At 35.3% G+C, this 15867-nt stretch overlaps 1 protein-coding gene across 1 annotated transcript; it reads left to right on the plus strand.

Annotated features, from left to right (window-relative positions):
* The first annotated feature begins 1246 nt into the window (after nt 1–1246).
* On the plus strand, nt 1247–5920 carry LOC120636811 (glutathione S-transferase theta-1-like). Its single transcript, XM_039908374.1, has 5 exons — nt 1247–1453; nt 2160–2247; nt 3472–3622; nt 3936–4119; nt 4691–5920. Exons 1-5 carry the CDS (start codon nt 1342–1344, stop codon nt 4837–4839), a joined length of 684 nt encoding a protein of 227 aa, XP_039764308.1. The 5' UTR covers nt 1247–1341; the 3' UTR covers nt 4840–5920.
* The last annotated feature ends 9947 nt before the right edge of the window (nt 5921–15867 follow it).

Genomic DNA, 15867 nt, shown 5'->3' on the forward strand with positions numbered 1-15867 from the left:
TAAAGCTACGAGGGTTCCAAACGCGCCCTTGTCTATGAAGAAGCCCACAACAAACTAAGCCGGTTTTTATTTTAACTCGTGAATTTTTTTATTTATTATAGATTTTTGTTTACACAGGCGGCAAGCTGTAGGACTTGTTCCTTGCACGCCTTACGAAGTTTTACCCTGTTTATATTTTAAATGTTGTGTAATAGAATATAATATTTGTTTAAGTTTCCGAAAAAAAACCTATAGTCGAATAAGGTAATTTCTTAACTATCATTTTGAAGAGGGTTGCAGAAGGAATCTTCTCGGCGATTTGTTCGATTCGATTAGGTAGAAGTCCGAACCACTATTCTATCACCTATTCTTAATTATAATATGATTAACTTGTTTTTGTAATATATATAAACATCTTAGTATTCGTTATTGTTTAATCTTGGCTTATTCTAAAAGGTAACAAAAGCAAGCAAAAATAACAAAACGGATTTCAACGACTGTAACATAGACTATAAAGCGAGGTATTTTATATGTCATCTAAAGCTCCCATCAGCAATTATCTAATTAATCAAACCATGCTAACAAAGCAGTAGGTACAAACTAGGAAACATTATCGGAGTGCATTTACATGATTGAAATATAACAGCCAGCCTTCCATTAGGATAAGCTATACAAGGAGATCAAGCTCGGTTGCGGCCGGGGCTTCCTTAATAGCTAGGGGCTTATTAAACACCTATAATAATTACTATAATAAAGCCCAAGAGTTTGAGTTTTAGTTGGAATGCATTCTTTAGAACTACCTACCTGCCATTCGGATTTGAAAAACCTTTTATACTGCAACGGCCTTCTTGGCAGAGTGGTCGCTTGGTGGAGTGATCGCTTAAATTGGTTCGATCATCGGTAAGGGTAATTTGGTAATTATTTTTAAATTTTTGAATTTTCTTTGGTCTGGGCGTGAATTTTATTCGCTTACTTACTGGCAAAGACTTCGATTTCGAGTACGATGTCGCGTAGAAGCTGAATTGGGATAACATAATATTCAAAAAATAAAGCAAGCAACAAGAGAAGAGATGTTATACGATATTATTAAATGGGTACTTCTTTAGGTATCTAATCTGTGGTTATATACAGCCAGACAAAATAATAGAATCATAAAGACTAGAACGCAAAGCCATAAAGTCATTTAAAGTCTGTGGTATTATAAAAAAATTACATGTTTGTAAACTTTGGAGTTTGAAGTTGTATGACCTTTAACTATGGAGGGTAGAGGTACCTTTAACTTTTTGAAGTAATTATTTCAAAGTTTTAGTTTTATCTTTTGCTATTGTAATTTTGTTACCGGAGATACCTAACAATTTAAAAATGGTTTTAAAGTTGTATTTAGATTTGATGTCCCAGCCATCAAGAGCATTATACATTTTATTCAAAAGTGCGAAGTGCGATTTTGAAAAAAAGTTAGTTGACTTGAGAAAAGGTACGTACCTATAAACTAGTTTAACTTATTTTAAAATAACATTACATGACATTGTTAGAAGTATTCTGTTGAGTTTATAAAAGGTTTTTACTTCGCACTACTAAAAGTAAACTTAAGTGCATAGTTTTTCCGTAAAGGGGAGACCAATGAACGGGTAGAAAGACTGGCATAGAAATTAACTAACAGCAAATCACAGGGATCAATATTTTTGGTTACTTGAAGTATTTACTTCAATTCAACATGCTGACTCTTATGTATGAAGAGTATGTTTTTATCCTCATTATATTAATATGAACAAAAGGATTCCTCCTTTTGTTAAATTTAACAACAACAGGACAAATCTGTGCAATGGAATCTATATATTATATTAAATGTGTATTATTTATTTTGTTCTTTTGTAAATAAATAATAATGGTTTTTATAAAAATAAAAATAAAACTTAAATATTATGCACTACTTTTTACTTTATCCACTTCCTTATTATTTACTGACAAAAAAACAACAACAAGAAAAAAACTGGCTTAAAATTATTGTTTCATACTTATGTCATTTTGAAGATTATTTTTGTTTTCATTATAATTTTTTCATTTAATTTTTCATTATAATTACATTTGAAAAAAGAACATTTAGTTACACGCTAGTCACCTTGTATTATCTGATATTCAATTATACTATAAATAAGCTTAGTTATTTATCCTCTCAACAGGTGAACATTTTACTGATGAGTTTACGGCAATAAATAGACTTCAAAAAGTTCCGGTTATTGAACATGATGGATTTATTTTGACTGAAAGGTTTGTGTGTGCATGTAAATTTTTTTTCCAGACACTTTATTTGCCTATCATTAAATCTCTGTTTCTGATGGTATAAATTAAGACCTCTTCATACTTTATTTTGACTGAAAGGATTTATTTTCACTGGAAGGTTAGTGTGTGCGTGTAAAATTTTTTTCCAGTCACTTTTTTTGCCTATCGTTACATCTCTGTTTCTGATTGTATAAAATAAGACCTCTTCTTACTTGCATTTTAGTCTCAAAAATGTATTGAGCTATTCGAAAACATATCTCTGACTTATACCTACTATAAGTTATTTTAAAATTACAGTTCAATTTTATATATTTTTTACTTACAGTTCCCGGCCCACTTTGCTAGTAATTCTCATACCTTATATAGGATATTAGGATTAAAAAGTATATACAAACACTCCTATTTAGAAATGACATGTTATGTCACTCTTTAACATCCATCTGAAGACTAATGTTAAGAGTTTTGCGAACAGTAGGTATTTATTGTTCAGACTTGAATTCTCACTTCATTGAATAATGTGAATAAAAATGAGCCATTCTGAATTAAGAATAATAGTGACACTTAAAGCTTGTAGATTCTTTTGTTGGCAATAATTAGTACTATAAATGTTAACTATATCATTTTTTAGAAATCCTTAATGAATTATACACTTACAACCTTCCTCATAAAGCACTTTTAATTGGTGAACCCCTTATGGACATTCATGTTGTGTTTTCTTAGTTTATTGCATTCCTACATACAGACATACACAGCGAGGACATAATATCATGTTGTGATAGATTTTGTAGTCATTTTTATTTTTAGACTTGCAATATGACTTTTTTAATACAGTGTAAACTGTATGTAACGACACTGAAGGGACTGTGCTTTATGGCGTTATAAAGAGTTGTCGTTAAATGGAGAGAAGAAATAAAGAAAATCAGAATTAGAAAAACAAAAAGTTTATTTTAGACAAGTGTTTACAGTTAGAAAGTTTGTGATCAACTAAGAATATGAAAACGTATAGAAAATCCACGACTCCTACTTATTAGTCATGGTCAACAACAGTCTACACAGGTGGGTGTAATGCTATGTAGAGTGTATCATTGTATGGAAGACAAGCTAAACCAACCAAAACCAATTAATTTCGACGCTTTAGGGAGTTTGTCGTTAAATCGAGGGATGTTACATGGAGTTTACACTGTATTTGGTTTTATTTATTTTTATTTTTAGTGTTGCAATAATCAAATATCTGTCCCGCGAGAATCTTATACCAGATGTCTTGTACCCCAAGGAAAGCAAGTTGCAGGCAAGGATTGATGAGTTTTTGGAATGGCAACACCTTGGATTAAGACAACATTGCGCAATGTTCTTCAGAGTCAAGGTAGGTTTACACCATTATTTCTTTCCTTTGGCAACATGCATTGCTATCTATGTTGTTATAAATTAAACAAGAATAAGTTTCAATCAACTACTACCTTCTTTATATGCTGGACTTTTACGCGTTCTTAGTGAGATAATGGTGATTATGTCCTTGAGTATCTTAAAACTGCAGCTACAAGGTTTTTACAAGCATCCTGCTTAAAAAGCCCACAATAAAACTTACCATGGTATTCTTTGTTGTAGTTTTCCTTTTAACGAATGGTTTGTAATTTTAAGCGCACCACTCTATAATTATTATTTCTCTAAATTTTTAGATTCTGGACCCAACTTTTACGGGTAAAGCGCCAGATGTTAAAACTCTGTTGGGCTATGAAAAGAGGATGATATCCGCCTTGGAAACGTTTGAAAAGCATTGGCTTCAAAATGGTACCCAGTTTGTTGCCGGTGACACCATCACTGTGGCAGACTTGCTGGCGGCATGCGAGTTGGAGCAACCAAGTAACTACTAAATATATTATATATAAATTTTAAAGTAAGATTTTCGTGGTTAATCAACGTTTCTTAAATATATTTCAACGGGTACATACCACGATAATATTTTAGATTCGTCGATATTTCGACCCAGTTGCATGGATCATGGTCACGACGGGACTCATCGTGGTATGTACCCATTGAACTATATTTAAGAAATATTATATGTAATAATATAATAATAATAATATATTTTTAAACCGACAACACTACATAAGAGGTTTTATGTTTCATTTAATTTGAGTGTGTACTACATATTGTAATGTTGTATTTCCCTTAACATATCCTTTGTTGGTCTAGTGAGTAACATGAGCTCCTGAGCATGAGGTCCTGTACTTGATGCCATTTCCAAACACTCAAGACTAACTGTTGGGTTTCTTTGCCAAAAAAAAAGGTTTCTATTTACCATGTGTAACAGGTATAATAATAAAATTAGTTAGTCTTTGTATACTCATAGAGTGTACAGGTGCGCAAGCAAGCTGGCGTGATACTTGAAATAAGTGAATTTCGTTTTTGAATTTTTTCAATTTTTATCCAGGAGCTGCAGGCTACGAACCTGCTGATAACTTTAAGGGTATATCAACATGGTGGAAGAAGGTTCCAGAACATTTCAACCCTTACTACGACGAGGCACACGTGGTTATTAACAAAGTTACCGAAAAAAATAAGCTAGCTGCAAAGCTGTGATGAAAAATATTAAATATGTTAGACGTAATATAATAATGGTGTGTGGTTTGGTAAATAAACTCTAAAATAGGAAAAACAAAAAAAAGCCGTACACTTTTATGTCATTACGCGCAACAGGCTCGACTTCCGTAAAAACTGGCATTCAAGCACAAAAAATAAACTTAAATCCTCGTTATTTTAAAGTTCTCTTTTATACTAGAATTGCTTTTGTGCATAAGTGTTTATAGGTTAACCATACGTGACAGCAGGAGAAAAGTAAACATCGTAAATTTCTGTAGTCACAGTAAAGTTTTCTATAAAATTCCCGTTTAGTAGTCTTTTAATGCATTTTCATCCTCGAAAGCGAAAGTTCTTTTTATGCACTTGTAAACAAAACTAATTCTTTTATTTTCAAATTCGTCGCGATTTCTTTGGAAGGATTATATTTAATCGTTTCGTATAGACATCTGATGGTCGACCCTCAGTAGACAATTTTACGATTGCATTCGAATATGTGCAATTATATTATTAGTTAAAGATTTTTTTTACAGTAATGAACATTAAATTTGCATTCCTCATTGCAATAATATTAGGCTTAAGCTGGTATTATTTGTCCTGTACATAATTTGCACTCTGCGCAAGGAAGCCTTCTAGAGCTCTTTACCTGAAGCAGGGTAGACGTCTGAGTAGGCGGGGTAGGCGGAACAATGGTAAAATAAAATTAGTTTAGAAATCACTTATATATAAAAAGAGCCATTAGGTTTATTCTTGCCTGGGAGCCTCTTTACCTCGTAGAAGCTTATTAGGGGCATATTGATTTAATATAACTTCCATTACCCTAACAGGTTTGCCCACTATCATGTTAGACTTATTATCAATTAATATTAGGTGATATTACAATCAAGGGCTAACCACTTGTGAAATAATAAAATAAAACTCAATTAAATGTTTGATACTCGAAAACGCCCCAAGCTCGCACGGCTGCAAGTTGTGTACTACCTGAAGAATGTAAAATATGATACGTTATGTATATAAATTTATACAATCTTAGTAAAAAAATTATACAAAGTTTAATTAATTGTAATTTTATATTAAAAGGTGTGAAGGGATTGGTTGTTTTAATTAATTTTATACTACTAAGATATAGCTCCTGTGATCAAGCAGTTATCGCCCTTTTTAAGCGGGCGTCGGCTACTTCAAATCCTCGGCATCTACTTACCACCCGCTGTGTCTATTCGGAGGTTTCACATAACTAATACTTAGTATTTCAATTTTCCATTGTTGCATTATTGTAATTCATGTAAAAACAATGATAAAATATTTTATTCATTAATTTCAGTACATGTATAGTTTCCAAAATAGCCTGTGATTGTAATGCGACGTTTGAACATATGATCTAAATGTATGATCCGTTTTTGAGCAGCTTAAAAGGTTAGGCTCTAAATTAATATCCTGTGAGAGGAGTCATCAACTCTTCTTTACATGCCCTGCAAACTAGTGAAGGTTGGACTTAAATCTTGCAATCACTGCTGTCAAACATCACTTTTCCATACAATAAATAAACCAAAGTTACGTTTGACAGCAGTGATTGCAAGATTTACGCCTGTCGCAAACCTGTCGCGAGATACGTAATCACGTATCTCGCGACAGGTTTGCGACAGATCGTATTCGTAATCACTGCTGTCAAACGTAACTTTCGTTTTTGCGGTACCGCGGTGTATGTATAAGTACCTATAGGTACCTGTATAAATAAAAACACAGATATAAATAAAAACATGTAGTGATTCCTTTTCAACATTGCCAGGTATTTAGAGCGACAAATATCATCAAGGAGTGCATTCCAAAGCGTTGCAGCTTTTATAGTAGGTAAAGGATGCCGAGTAGCTTTGAGAGAAATATTTTACCATTGTAAGTATATTTTCCCTCACAGATCGCTGAGAGCCTTGGGACGTGCGATTTAAAGCGTTCTTTATGGAAGGGTGGTGTCCAAGGATCAAAGAGAGTAGAGTACTGTGTAGAAATGACATGCAGAGTAGGTACCCCGATGCCTTATACGAAGCCAGTTTAGTTGGTTGCGATATTCCGAAATGTGATCGTATTTCTTGTGGCCAAATATGAATCTCATTCAGACGTTTTTCAGTAGGTAGATACAGTTTAATAGAAGTACTTAAAGTAAAATAAGTTAGTGCAATAAGCTTAAAAAAAAAATCAAAATTAACAATTCATTTATTTCAAGTAGGCTAGTTTATAAGCACTTTAGAAACGTCAAGTCAGTCTGTTTGTAGACTCTACCACCGGTTCGGAAGGCAGATTTCACTGAGAAGAGCCGGCAAAAAAGTCATGTCTACATTCCTACCTAGCATGCTCACTACGAGATCATTATGTTTTCGTATTATCTCGTCTGTCTCTAAAAAACGATTAACTAGTAGAGATAATTTTCTCGTGGCACGCATGCTAGCCTTGCTTGGGGCTTACATTGCCCACGTTATTTTTAGAAGCAAGCAAGCATGTGAAAACTAGGTCTGGTTGAGAATAAGTGCAGCTCCTTTTAGTGCAGCTGATACTGGCTCAGTATCCTAGCTCCTTTGTCACCCTTTTTATTTATTTAATCAGCAAAAACACTGAAATAAACCTGAACAAACTGAAGTGGCTTTCTATAAGGTATTGCCGTAATCTGCACGAAGAAAGAGAGTAGAGTACAGGATAGATATCCTGAACTCTACTCTCTTTCTTCGTTGGACACCACCCTACCTTAAAGAAAGCTTCAAATTCCTTGGCCCGTGCACATCCCAAGACTCTCAGCGATCCACCAGACAAAAAATTCTTAGAATGGTAAAATGTAACTCTCGCATCGCATTCAGGGTTAAGGCGGGAATTCAAGAAACAAAATAAAAAATTCAATTATTTTAAGTACTTATAAGCACTTTTGAAACGTTAAGTATGTTTGTTTGAAGGCAAGAAACTGTAGTTGCTCTTTTCCAACATCAACCTTTACAATCTATTTGATAAATTCTCATTAATCTGTGGTCGAAGTAATAGATAATGGCTACACTATGGATTTCCATCTTCCATTTTTTATATATCCGCTTCCTTATCTTTCCGCATCACGCCGTTAGTTAGTTGCACACCTATATCCGCGGCAAACGCACGTCAATCTTCCGCTCATCCATTCAATAAAACCACATGGTCGGCCGGCCAAAGAACCTTATACTGGACGATTAATAGTATTTAAACCTACATCAGTGCTTTAGTGTTTAGTGATAACTTGTGAAGTGACGAGAAATCAAGGGAAAACTGCATTACGACGAACTGTAAGTCCACGTGCAAATACTTTTCTGTCCAACCCTAGTTATCCCTTGTTTTATATCCTTTAAAGCCATAGTTTAACATTAAAAAGGGGAAAAGAATCCAGCAAACCCTAAAATATACAGTCCACTAAATTTACAAAGAAAATTCCATTTTATGGTGATGATTCCCCGAAAGTAAAAATGGCGTCACCACAATCATTTTTCTATTTTGCGGGAGATGAGAGCGAAGCTGGCGTTTTCCAATTAAGAAATTCATCAAATGTAAAAATTACTAATCGGTATGTAGTTCTATTATATTTTCAATTATGGGATTTTATCTGCGTTTGATTTCGGTTTTTGATGTGGCATTCAATTAAGTTGTAGTTCTAAAAAAAATTTAAGCATTCTGTATCGCTAAGCCTTAAATAAGGAGTTCTGTCCTCTATCTCCAACCACATTCAGATCTACACAGTTTGGGAAAAATTAAACACATATTATAACCTCTATAGTACAAAATAATTATTTAAATAGGTTATAATTTGTCGGAGTTATGGTGTAAAATCGTCAAACACTTTCATACCCTCTCCCACAGGAACCGAGCTTAATGTTGGAATAAAAAGTATCCTATATTATTTCTGACACTTCCAAGAATATGTCTACAAAGTTTCATGATGATCGGTTAAGTAGTTGTTGTGTGAAAGCGTAACAAACAAACTTACATTGACATTTATAATATTAGTAGGGATTTTATAACGTAGTTGTTTTTTTAAAATATATTCTGTTTTTACTATTTGCACTATTTTACGAGTTATTTTGTCTTTTTTTTTAAATAATTTCTTTTATTTCTTCGCATTCGAATTAAAAAACAGTGCCACATTCATTTAAATACTTATACTTTTGATCTGACCCGAGAATCGAACATTACCTTAGTAACTCGGTCATAACCAATTTTATCGTCGACTTAAAAATCAATAACCATAATAACATAACAATCTCTGATTAATTTGATTGTTAGTAGATTGTGCTACAAGGACATAATCCTTGTAGCACAATCTACTATTTCCGGAGGGGTCCACGAGTAATTACGTAAGTTATCCGCGTGGCCATTATAGCATGTTACGACCTTTAGTCAAAGCGGGTGAAAACGCGGGGAATGAGGATAGCTTATGTTGAATAATCTGTACGAGAGGTACTGAAGTACCTACGAAAAGCTTACTATTTCGCCAACGAGTCTGCATCAATTCAGCACGCCAATTAAATGGGGATTATTACGTCTGGCGTCTGATATAATAAAATACACCTACCTAAATAATTATAAGTAGCTACTCGTACCGACTTACTCGTAGTAACGTACCTGCACACCTTGTTATTGAATCTTTAGCAGAGGGGTGATTGTATAAGGGTGGGATCACCTACCTGGCTCGTGACGCGAAAACGCATTGAGTCAAATTATTGAGTACTAATATTCCCATCCTAAGGGCTTACGCAGCTTGCTGGCGATATAGCGCGACTTAGAGTGCCAACTGTGAGATTTTATACCTACGTTTAGGAGCGCCAATTAGTTGGTAATACTGGTAACCGGGTCTCCGGGTTCATTTTTATAACCGGTTAATCATACCATTTAGACGGCCGATTGGCGCAGTGGGCAGCGAACCTGCTTTCTGAGTCCAAGGCCGTGGGTTGGATTCCCACTACTGGAAAATGTTTGTGTGACGAACATGAATGTTTTTCAGTGTCTGGGCGTTTATATGTAGGTATATTATAAGTATTTATGTATATTATTTATAGAAATATTCATCAGTTATCTTAGTACCCATAACACAAGCTACGCTTACTTTGGGACTAGATGGCGGTGTGTGTATTATCGTAGTATATTTATTTCTATTTATAATATACTGTGCGAATTTCAAGAGTCATTGGCAGTAATGGTCGCTATCCGGGTCCTAGTGACCCGGTTGCCATAAAGAAAAGTTGAAGTTGAACCCTACTGTCACTAGATGGCGCTATTTCGATACCTACATATAAATCGTAGTTTACTTTCACGCGATCGATTGAGTAAACGTAGGTAGAAAACTCGTTGAGTCAGTTTCCTTACCTTACCTAGAAATAGAACAAATTATGGTAAAAAATCCCTTACCTTTGAAGGCGCCAAATTTTATAATAAAATACCTATACTTATAAAAAATGTAAACTTATTCAATGTATTCAAAACTAAATTAGCTTCTTATAGATATATTAGATAGTAGTAAAATTGAATTTAGTTTAGTCTAATGGCGAAGTGTATTAATTTATTATAGAAAATTAAGTTTCCTATGTAAGTGACTAAGTTCTTTTTATGGGAATAAATGTCTTTAAACCTAAACCTAAAATCTCACACTGGCACTCAGTTCTCCAGCCGTAGCGACGTGATGCTGCCTTGAGCCGTTAAGCTGCAAGTAACACAAGCACGTGCTCTTAAAGGCAATGCCAGAAAGCGTCTTGCGTCCGCTGTGGCGTTCAAATTTGCGTCCTGCGTCTGATCGCTTACCGTCTCCCTGCTACAGTAATGAGCACTGTTGTTCTTTTTCACTAGGTACAAGTTAGCCCTTGCAAGCTGCCAGGTGGTAAGCGATGATGCAGTCTAAGATGGTTGCGGGCTACCCTGAGAGGGAGTATGGTAGTCATACCCCTAATAGAAGAAGAAGAAGAAAAAACACTTTATTGCACGTATAACATACAGGAAAAGAAACAGTAAGGAGTATACAGTACACAATGTAAATGCAAAGGCGGCCTTATTGCTGCAAGCAATCTCTTACAGGCAACCTTTGTAGATAGGACTTACAGCAAGAGAACGGGATAGTGCCAAGAGTGTTGATAGATAATAGAGTGTAGATAGGTTTCTACGTGACATCGCACCGGAACACTACATCGCTTAGCGGCACGTCTTTGTCGGTGGGTGGTAACTAGCCATGGACAAAGCCAGAGAGAATTCAGAAATTATAAATAACAAAATTGTCTCGGCCGGGAATTGAACCCGGGATCTCCTACTTCAATTCACAGCGCTCACCGTTGCGCCAGGGAGGTCTTCGAGTTGTCTTATAAATGGGTAGTTCCGGATTCGATAGTTAATTCGCCCTGGTCTAAGAAGAAGCAGCCCACAACAAACTTAGCCGGTTGTTATTTTTTTTTTCGTTATCACCATCTCACATTGTCATTTATAAACTATTAAAGAAGCAACCTGGTTAGAGCAATAAATTACACCCAAGCATTTTTATCGTTGACGTAGTCCTTAATACTATAATAGGATATCCTGAGTAAGTCTGCTATTGTCTTAGACTGATTCATAACTCTTCAAAAGACTAACTTTTAGTGGAAACAAACGGCAGTTTAGGCCTATGGGTCGTACGTAATACGCAATCAAGAACGCAACGATGGACGCTGATTGGAAGCCACAGTGTGGCCTTCTCTTTAGCATACTACACACATATGCAGGTGTTAGGCATATTCGATTCGGCAATATTTGTTAACAAATAAAGGCGAGCCTAAGCAATTACTGCAAACCTATTTTCGGCTGGTAAAGTCCGGTACTGTGTTTGGCATAAATCTTCGCTGATTTGGTATATTCAGAAACAATTAGTGTACTCTCTTGATGCGTCCCTACTGAAGATTTGTTGATAGATCGACATAAGTCGGCAGTTAATTTTTCCCGCCTGGCTCGGCTTAGTTGTACGTATGGATAAGCCTCGCAGCTTTATATCATAACTAGCTGTTGCCCGCGACTAAGTCTGCGTCTGATTTTGTTTTTTGATGTGGCATTAAATTTAGTTGTAGATTCAATGAAAATTAAAGTATTCAGTATCGCTAAGCCTTAAATGAGGAGTTTGCTGCTGTCCGCTGAGGAGTTCTGTCCTCTATCTCCAACCACAGTTTGGGCAAAATTAAACACATATTATAACCTCTATAGAACAAAAATAATTATTTAAATCGGTTATAATTTGTCGGAGTTATGGTGTAAAATCGTAAAACACTCGTCCCCTCTCCCAAAGGAACCGAGCTTTATGTTGGGATAAAAAGTATCCCAACATAAAGCTCGGTTAAGTAGATAGGTAATAATAACTTTATGATACATACGATTTTATCACTTGTCTATGACTTTTATGCGGACACACCCCGTATTCAAGACCCCTGATCTGTATATTTATAGATACCACATTATTTAGGTGATCCTATGATATTAATTAGTAACGCTCTGAGCCTACATGATGATTCGACTCTTGATAGTTACAGCGTGAAACTGTGTAGACAGTGTTCCCCACGAAGTGGTGCTATCTTTATTGGCGCTATCTTTATTTATATAATTATTATTTCCTTTGACGTTTTTGATAGCTGAACTCTTGACGCTTTTATTGGGTAACAAACGGACATACAACCAAACAAACAAAAAAAGTAGGTATAGATACAGATATTCGTACTAACCTATACCGTAATAAATTTATAAAATTTCATTTTTAGAAAACATATTATGTAACTTGTTATATATGTTTTTGTTCACCGTTAGGTTCAAGTTGTCCTTGATTGATAATTGATAATACATAGTATTATCCAGGAGGGTGCTAGGTAAATAAGCAGGGCGCGACGCGGCGCGTAATCTAACGTTCTAGTATGCATACCTATTACTGCCACCCCTTCAATTATTCACATCGTTAGAATCCGATAAAATAAAAGAATATTATTTTTAAATATATTTATTATATTATGTATTATTTTGTGTAATCTAGTTCAAGTATTATTCGTATGTATGTTTTTTTAAGTATGTGCAACCTGCAGTCTGTTATCCTTATTTTCTTATCCAAGGTTACCTGGCAGAGATGGCTACTAGCAGCGATGCCGCCTTTTGTATTAATCACAGACATCATATCAACCCATTACCGGCCCACTACAAGAAACGGAGTTTCCTCCTACAATGAGATGGATGTTAAGGCCGCAGTCCACCACGCAGGGCCAGTGCGGATTGGTGGACTTCACGCTTTTGATAAAATTATGGGGAACTCTCAGGCATGCAGGTTTTCTCACGATGTTAATTGATATTTTAATTGCCTAAAATGTGTCTGTTTGTTTCTTTGTTTGTTTTTTAACTATGTTCAGCTAAACTCAAAATTTAACCCAGATCTTCAGTTTGGCTTGGCTACTCGTTGAGCTGTCTGTAACTTTAGTACTTTATACTTTCTCATTTCTGACGTAAAGATACTTCGAGCATCTCTCTCTCCATGGCCCGTTGAGTTATTCTGAGGCGTTACTCCTCCAGGTTGGTATGAGGCCCATATTAAGGGACCACGCTTAAGAGCCAAAAGACTCAGTCACTGGTCTGACTGACTTTAATCTTTTGTCTTCTAGGATAAGAACTTGAGCTAAACATATGTGACGTATACAGCAAAATAAATCCCTATCCCTATCCCTGCTATCCCTATCCCTATCCCTACTAATATAATAAATGTCAATGTAAGCTTGTTTGTTACGCTTTCACTCAAAAATACTCAACCGATCATCTCACCTCATGAAACCACATATTCCACATATTCTTGGAAGTATTAGAAGTATTAGAATACTTTTTATCCCGACATTAAGCTCGGTTCCTTTGGGAGAGGGGATGAAAGTGTTTTACGATTTTACACCATAACTCCGACAAATTATAACCGATTTAAATAATTATTTTTGTACTATAGAGGTTATAATTTGTGTTTAATTTTGCCCAAACTTTGTGTAGATGTACTGACTTTACAATAAATAATTGTTAAGTAACAATGAATTGTAATCAGGAATTCCACAAAGTAGAGTACGTTCCGCCTGCTTTTATCCAATATTTTATTTTATATTTTATTCTGTTACTTGTTTGTATACCCGTATACCTTTATTGAAGTAACATGTTAAGCTTTTTACTGGAAAAAGCTTTCAGTATTTTCCAATATTTTCCATTTTGAAACGCAATACCGAGGGAAAAATAAATAAACCTGTAAAATGTATTGTAAAGAACGGAGATTTTTCCCATTGGTTGCTATTAATAGTTGTTAAATCGGACGCCACGTAACGTTTTGCCATTGGTCAATTCCCTACGTTGGTAGTGTTGCGTTTACTATTTGTAAATGGTATTTCCTAGAATTTGTTATAGTACAAGAGTTAACAATACCACTAGCACGTAAGTTTAAACTTTATTATTGTTAAATCTTTTCTTTTTAATAGCTATCTGCTAAATTCGTATAGTAGTAACACTCCACTAAATGGATATGTCTAAGAACTGTGAACACAATTAAAATATTCAGGGGGGCTTTCGTGTTTTAATAAACGGTTTCTCAAGAAGGGTGAGAAACCGCTTATTAAAACACAACAACACAACAACTGATTGCATTTTTCAAATATAAAAAATAAGTCAGACCCAGAGTTTGTTCTCTGGGTTGATTTACATACAGTAGCTGTTCTTGCAGCGATACTTTCGTATCGCAACCAATAGTGGGCTCATAGCGGGTAGTTAGTAAGAAAGTATATAATGTATCTATTGAATTAAAACTAGTAATTCTTGTATGTATGTCAGAATTATTGTTTTAGTAGATAATCAGGTAGATGGGCCACCTGATAAAGAAAGAAAGAAAAATCGTCTGCATATCACACATTTGTGTATAATGTTACATTTGTATCATAAATTTCTTTGAAGTAAAAATATGTGACAAACGAGCTGGCTCAGTATAGAATACTAAAAAGCGCAGCACTGGTTTTCAGCCCCTTTATCTTCACCGCCGCCGATACCTCGCGACTAAACAATAACAGAACAATCATAAAAAGAGACAATAATAAAGAATATAATATACTAGCGGACCCCAACGCCATCTGTCGGGCTGATTTTTGAATCTAAACCATCCAGGGTGCCACCGAAACGCATACCGAAAAATTCATTCAAATCGGTCCAGCCGTTCAGGAGGAGTTCAGTGACATACACAAGCACACAAGAAATTTATATATATAAAAATAAACAAACTTAAGATATTTATTACATTAACATAAAACTTAATGATCTATAAAAGACATCGACGACAAGTAGAAAACTATCGCCTGTAAACGGGCAGAACTTTGTAGGGCATGTAAGAAACACGTTCCGCAACGTGCCGTCCAGTGTCCATCCACCTAGGGCGTAGGTGTTAAGCCTCATGAAGGGTTCTCTAGTAAATGATGAAATGAATAGCGTGGTCTCTTTGAGTATAAATGTTCGAGGCTTTAACAGCCTGAAAAAGTTAGCTTGAAAAACGTGCACACCCTGCGCATCATTGGTGGAAAGTCGGCTTCGACCCGGCTTTGGACACGCCCCCTTGACCCAAATTAGCTTGCCAACGGTACGGCAGTCGCAGCACAAGCCTTCGAGGGATCTTATGTCGCTCAAAGAGATGTTGGGAGAAAGCTTTATTTCGACACCATGCAACTTTCTACGACGAATTGTTCTCAATACAATACATGAAGTAGTAGTTTTTTTGAAGTTTCGCTTTGTTTAATTTAAAAAAAAAAAAAAAATTGCGCGTGGCTATATTTAGACCACATAGACTTTCTCACTCCAGGTAGAAAAAAATCTTTGAGTCTTTCCATTGTATGAAACAGAAGCAAAACAGTCAAGCAAAGGGGGTCAGTTAAATCTTCTGTACTCCCATTACTGGCGTATCTTATCATTACTAAAATTATAGTGCAGAAAAGGTTATCTGTTTGTATGTTTGAACGCGCTAATCTCAAAAACTATCAATCTGAT

This window comes from Pararge aegeria (genome assembly GCF_905163445.1).
Source record: "Pararge aegeria chromosome W unlocalized genomic scaffold, ilParAegt1.1 SUPER_W_unloc_2, whole genome shotgun sequence".
NCBI classification, from domain to species: Eukaryota; Metazoa; Arthropoda; class Insecta; order Lepidoptera; family Nymphalidae; genus Pararge; species Pararge aegeria.

Excerpts from the sequence above, each read along its gene's own strand:
- LOC120636811 (XM_039908374.1), top strand. The coding sequence starts at position 1,342 with ATGGTTTTAAAGTTGTATTTAGATTTGATGTCCCAGCCATCAAGAGCA. Across the intron at positions 2,248-3,471 it reads GGATTTATTTTGACTGAAAG|TGTTGCAATAATCAAATATC; the intron begins GTTTGTGTGTGC and ends TTTTATTTTTAG. Across the intron at positions 3,623-3,935 it reads CAATGTTCTTCAGAGTCAAG|ATTCTGGACCCAACTTTTAC; the intron begins GTAGGTTTACAC and ends CTAAATTTTTAG.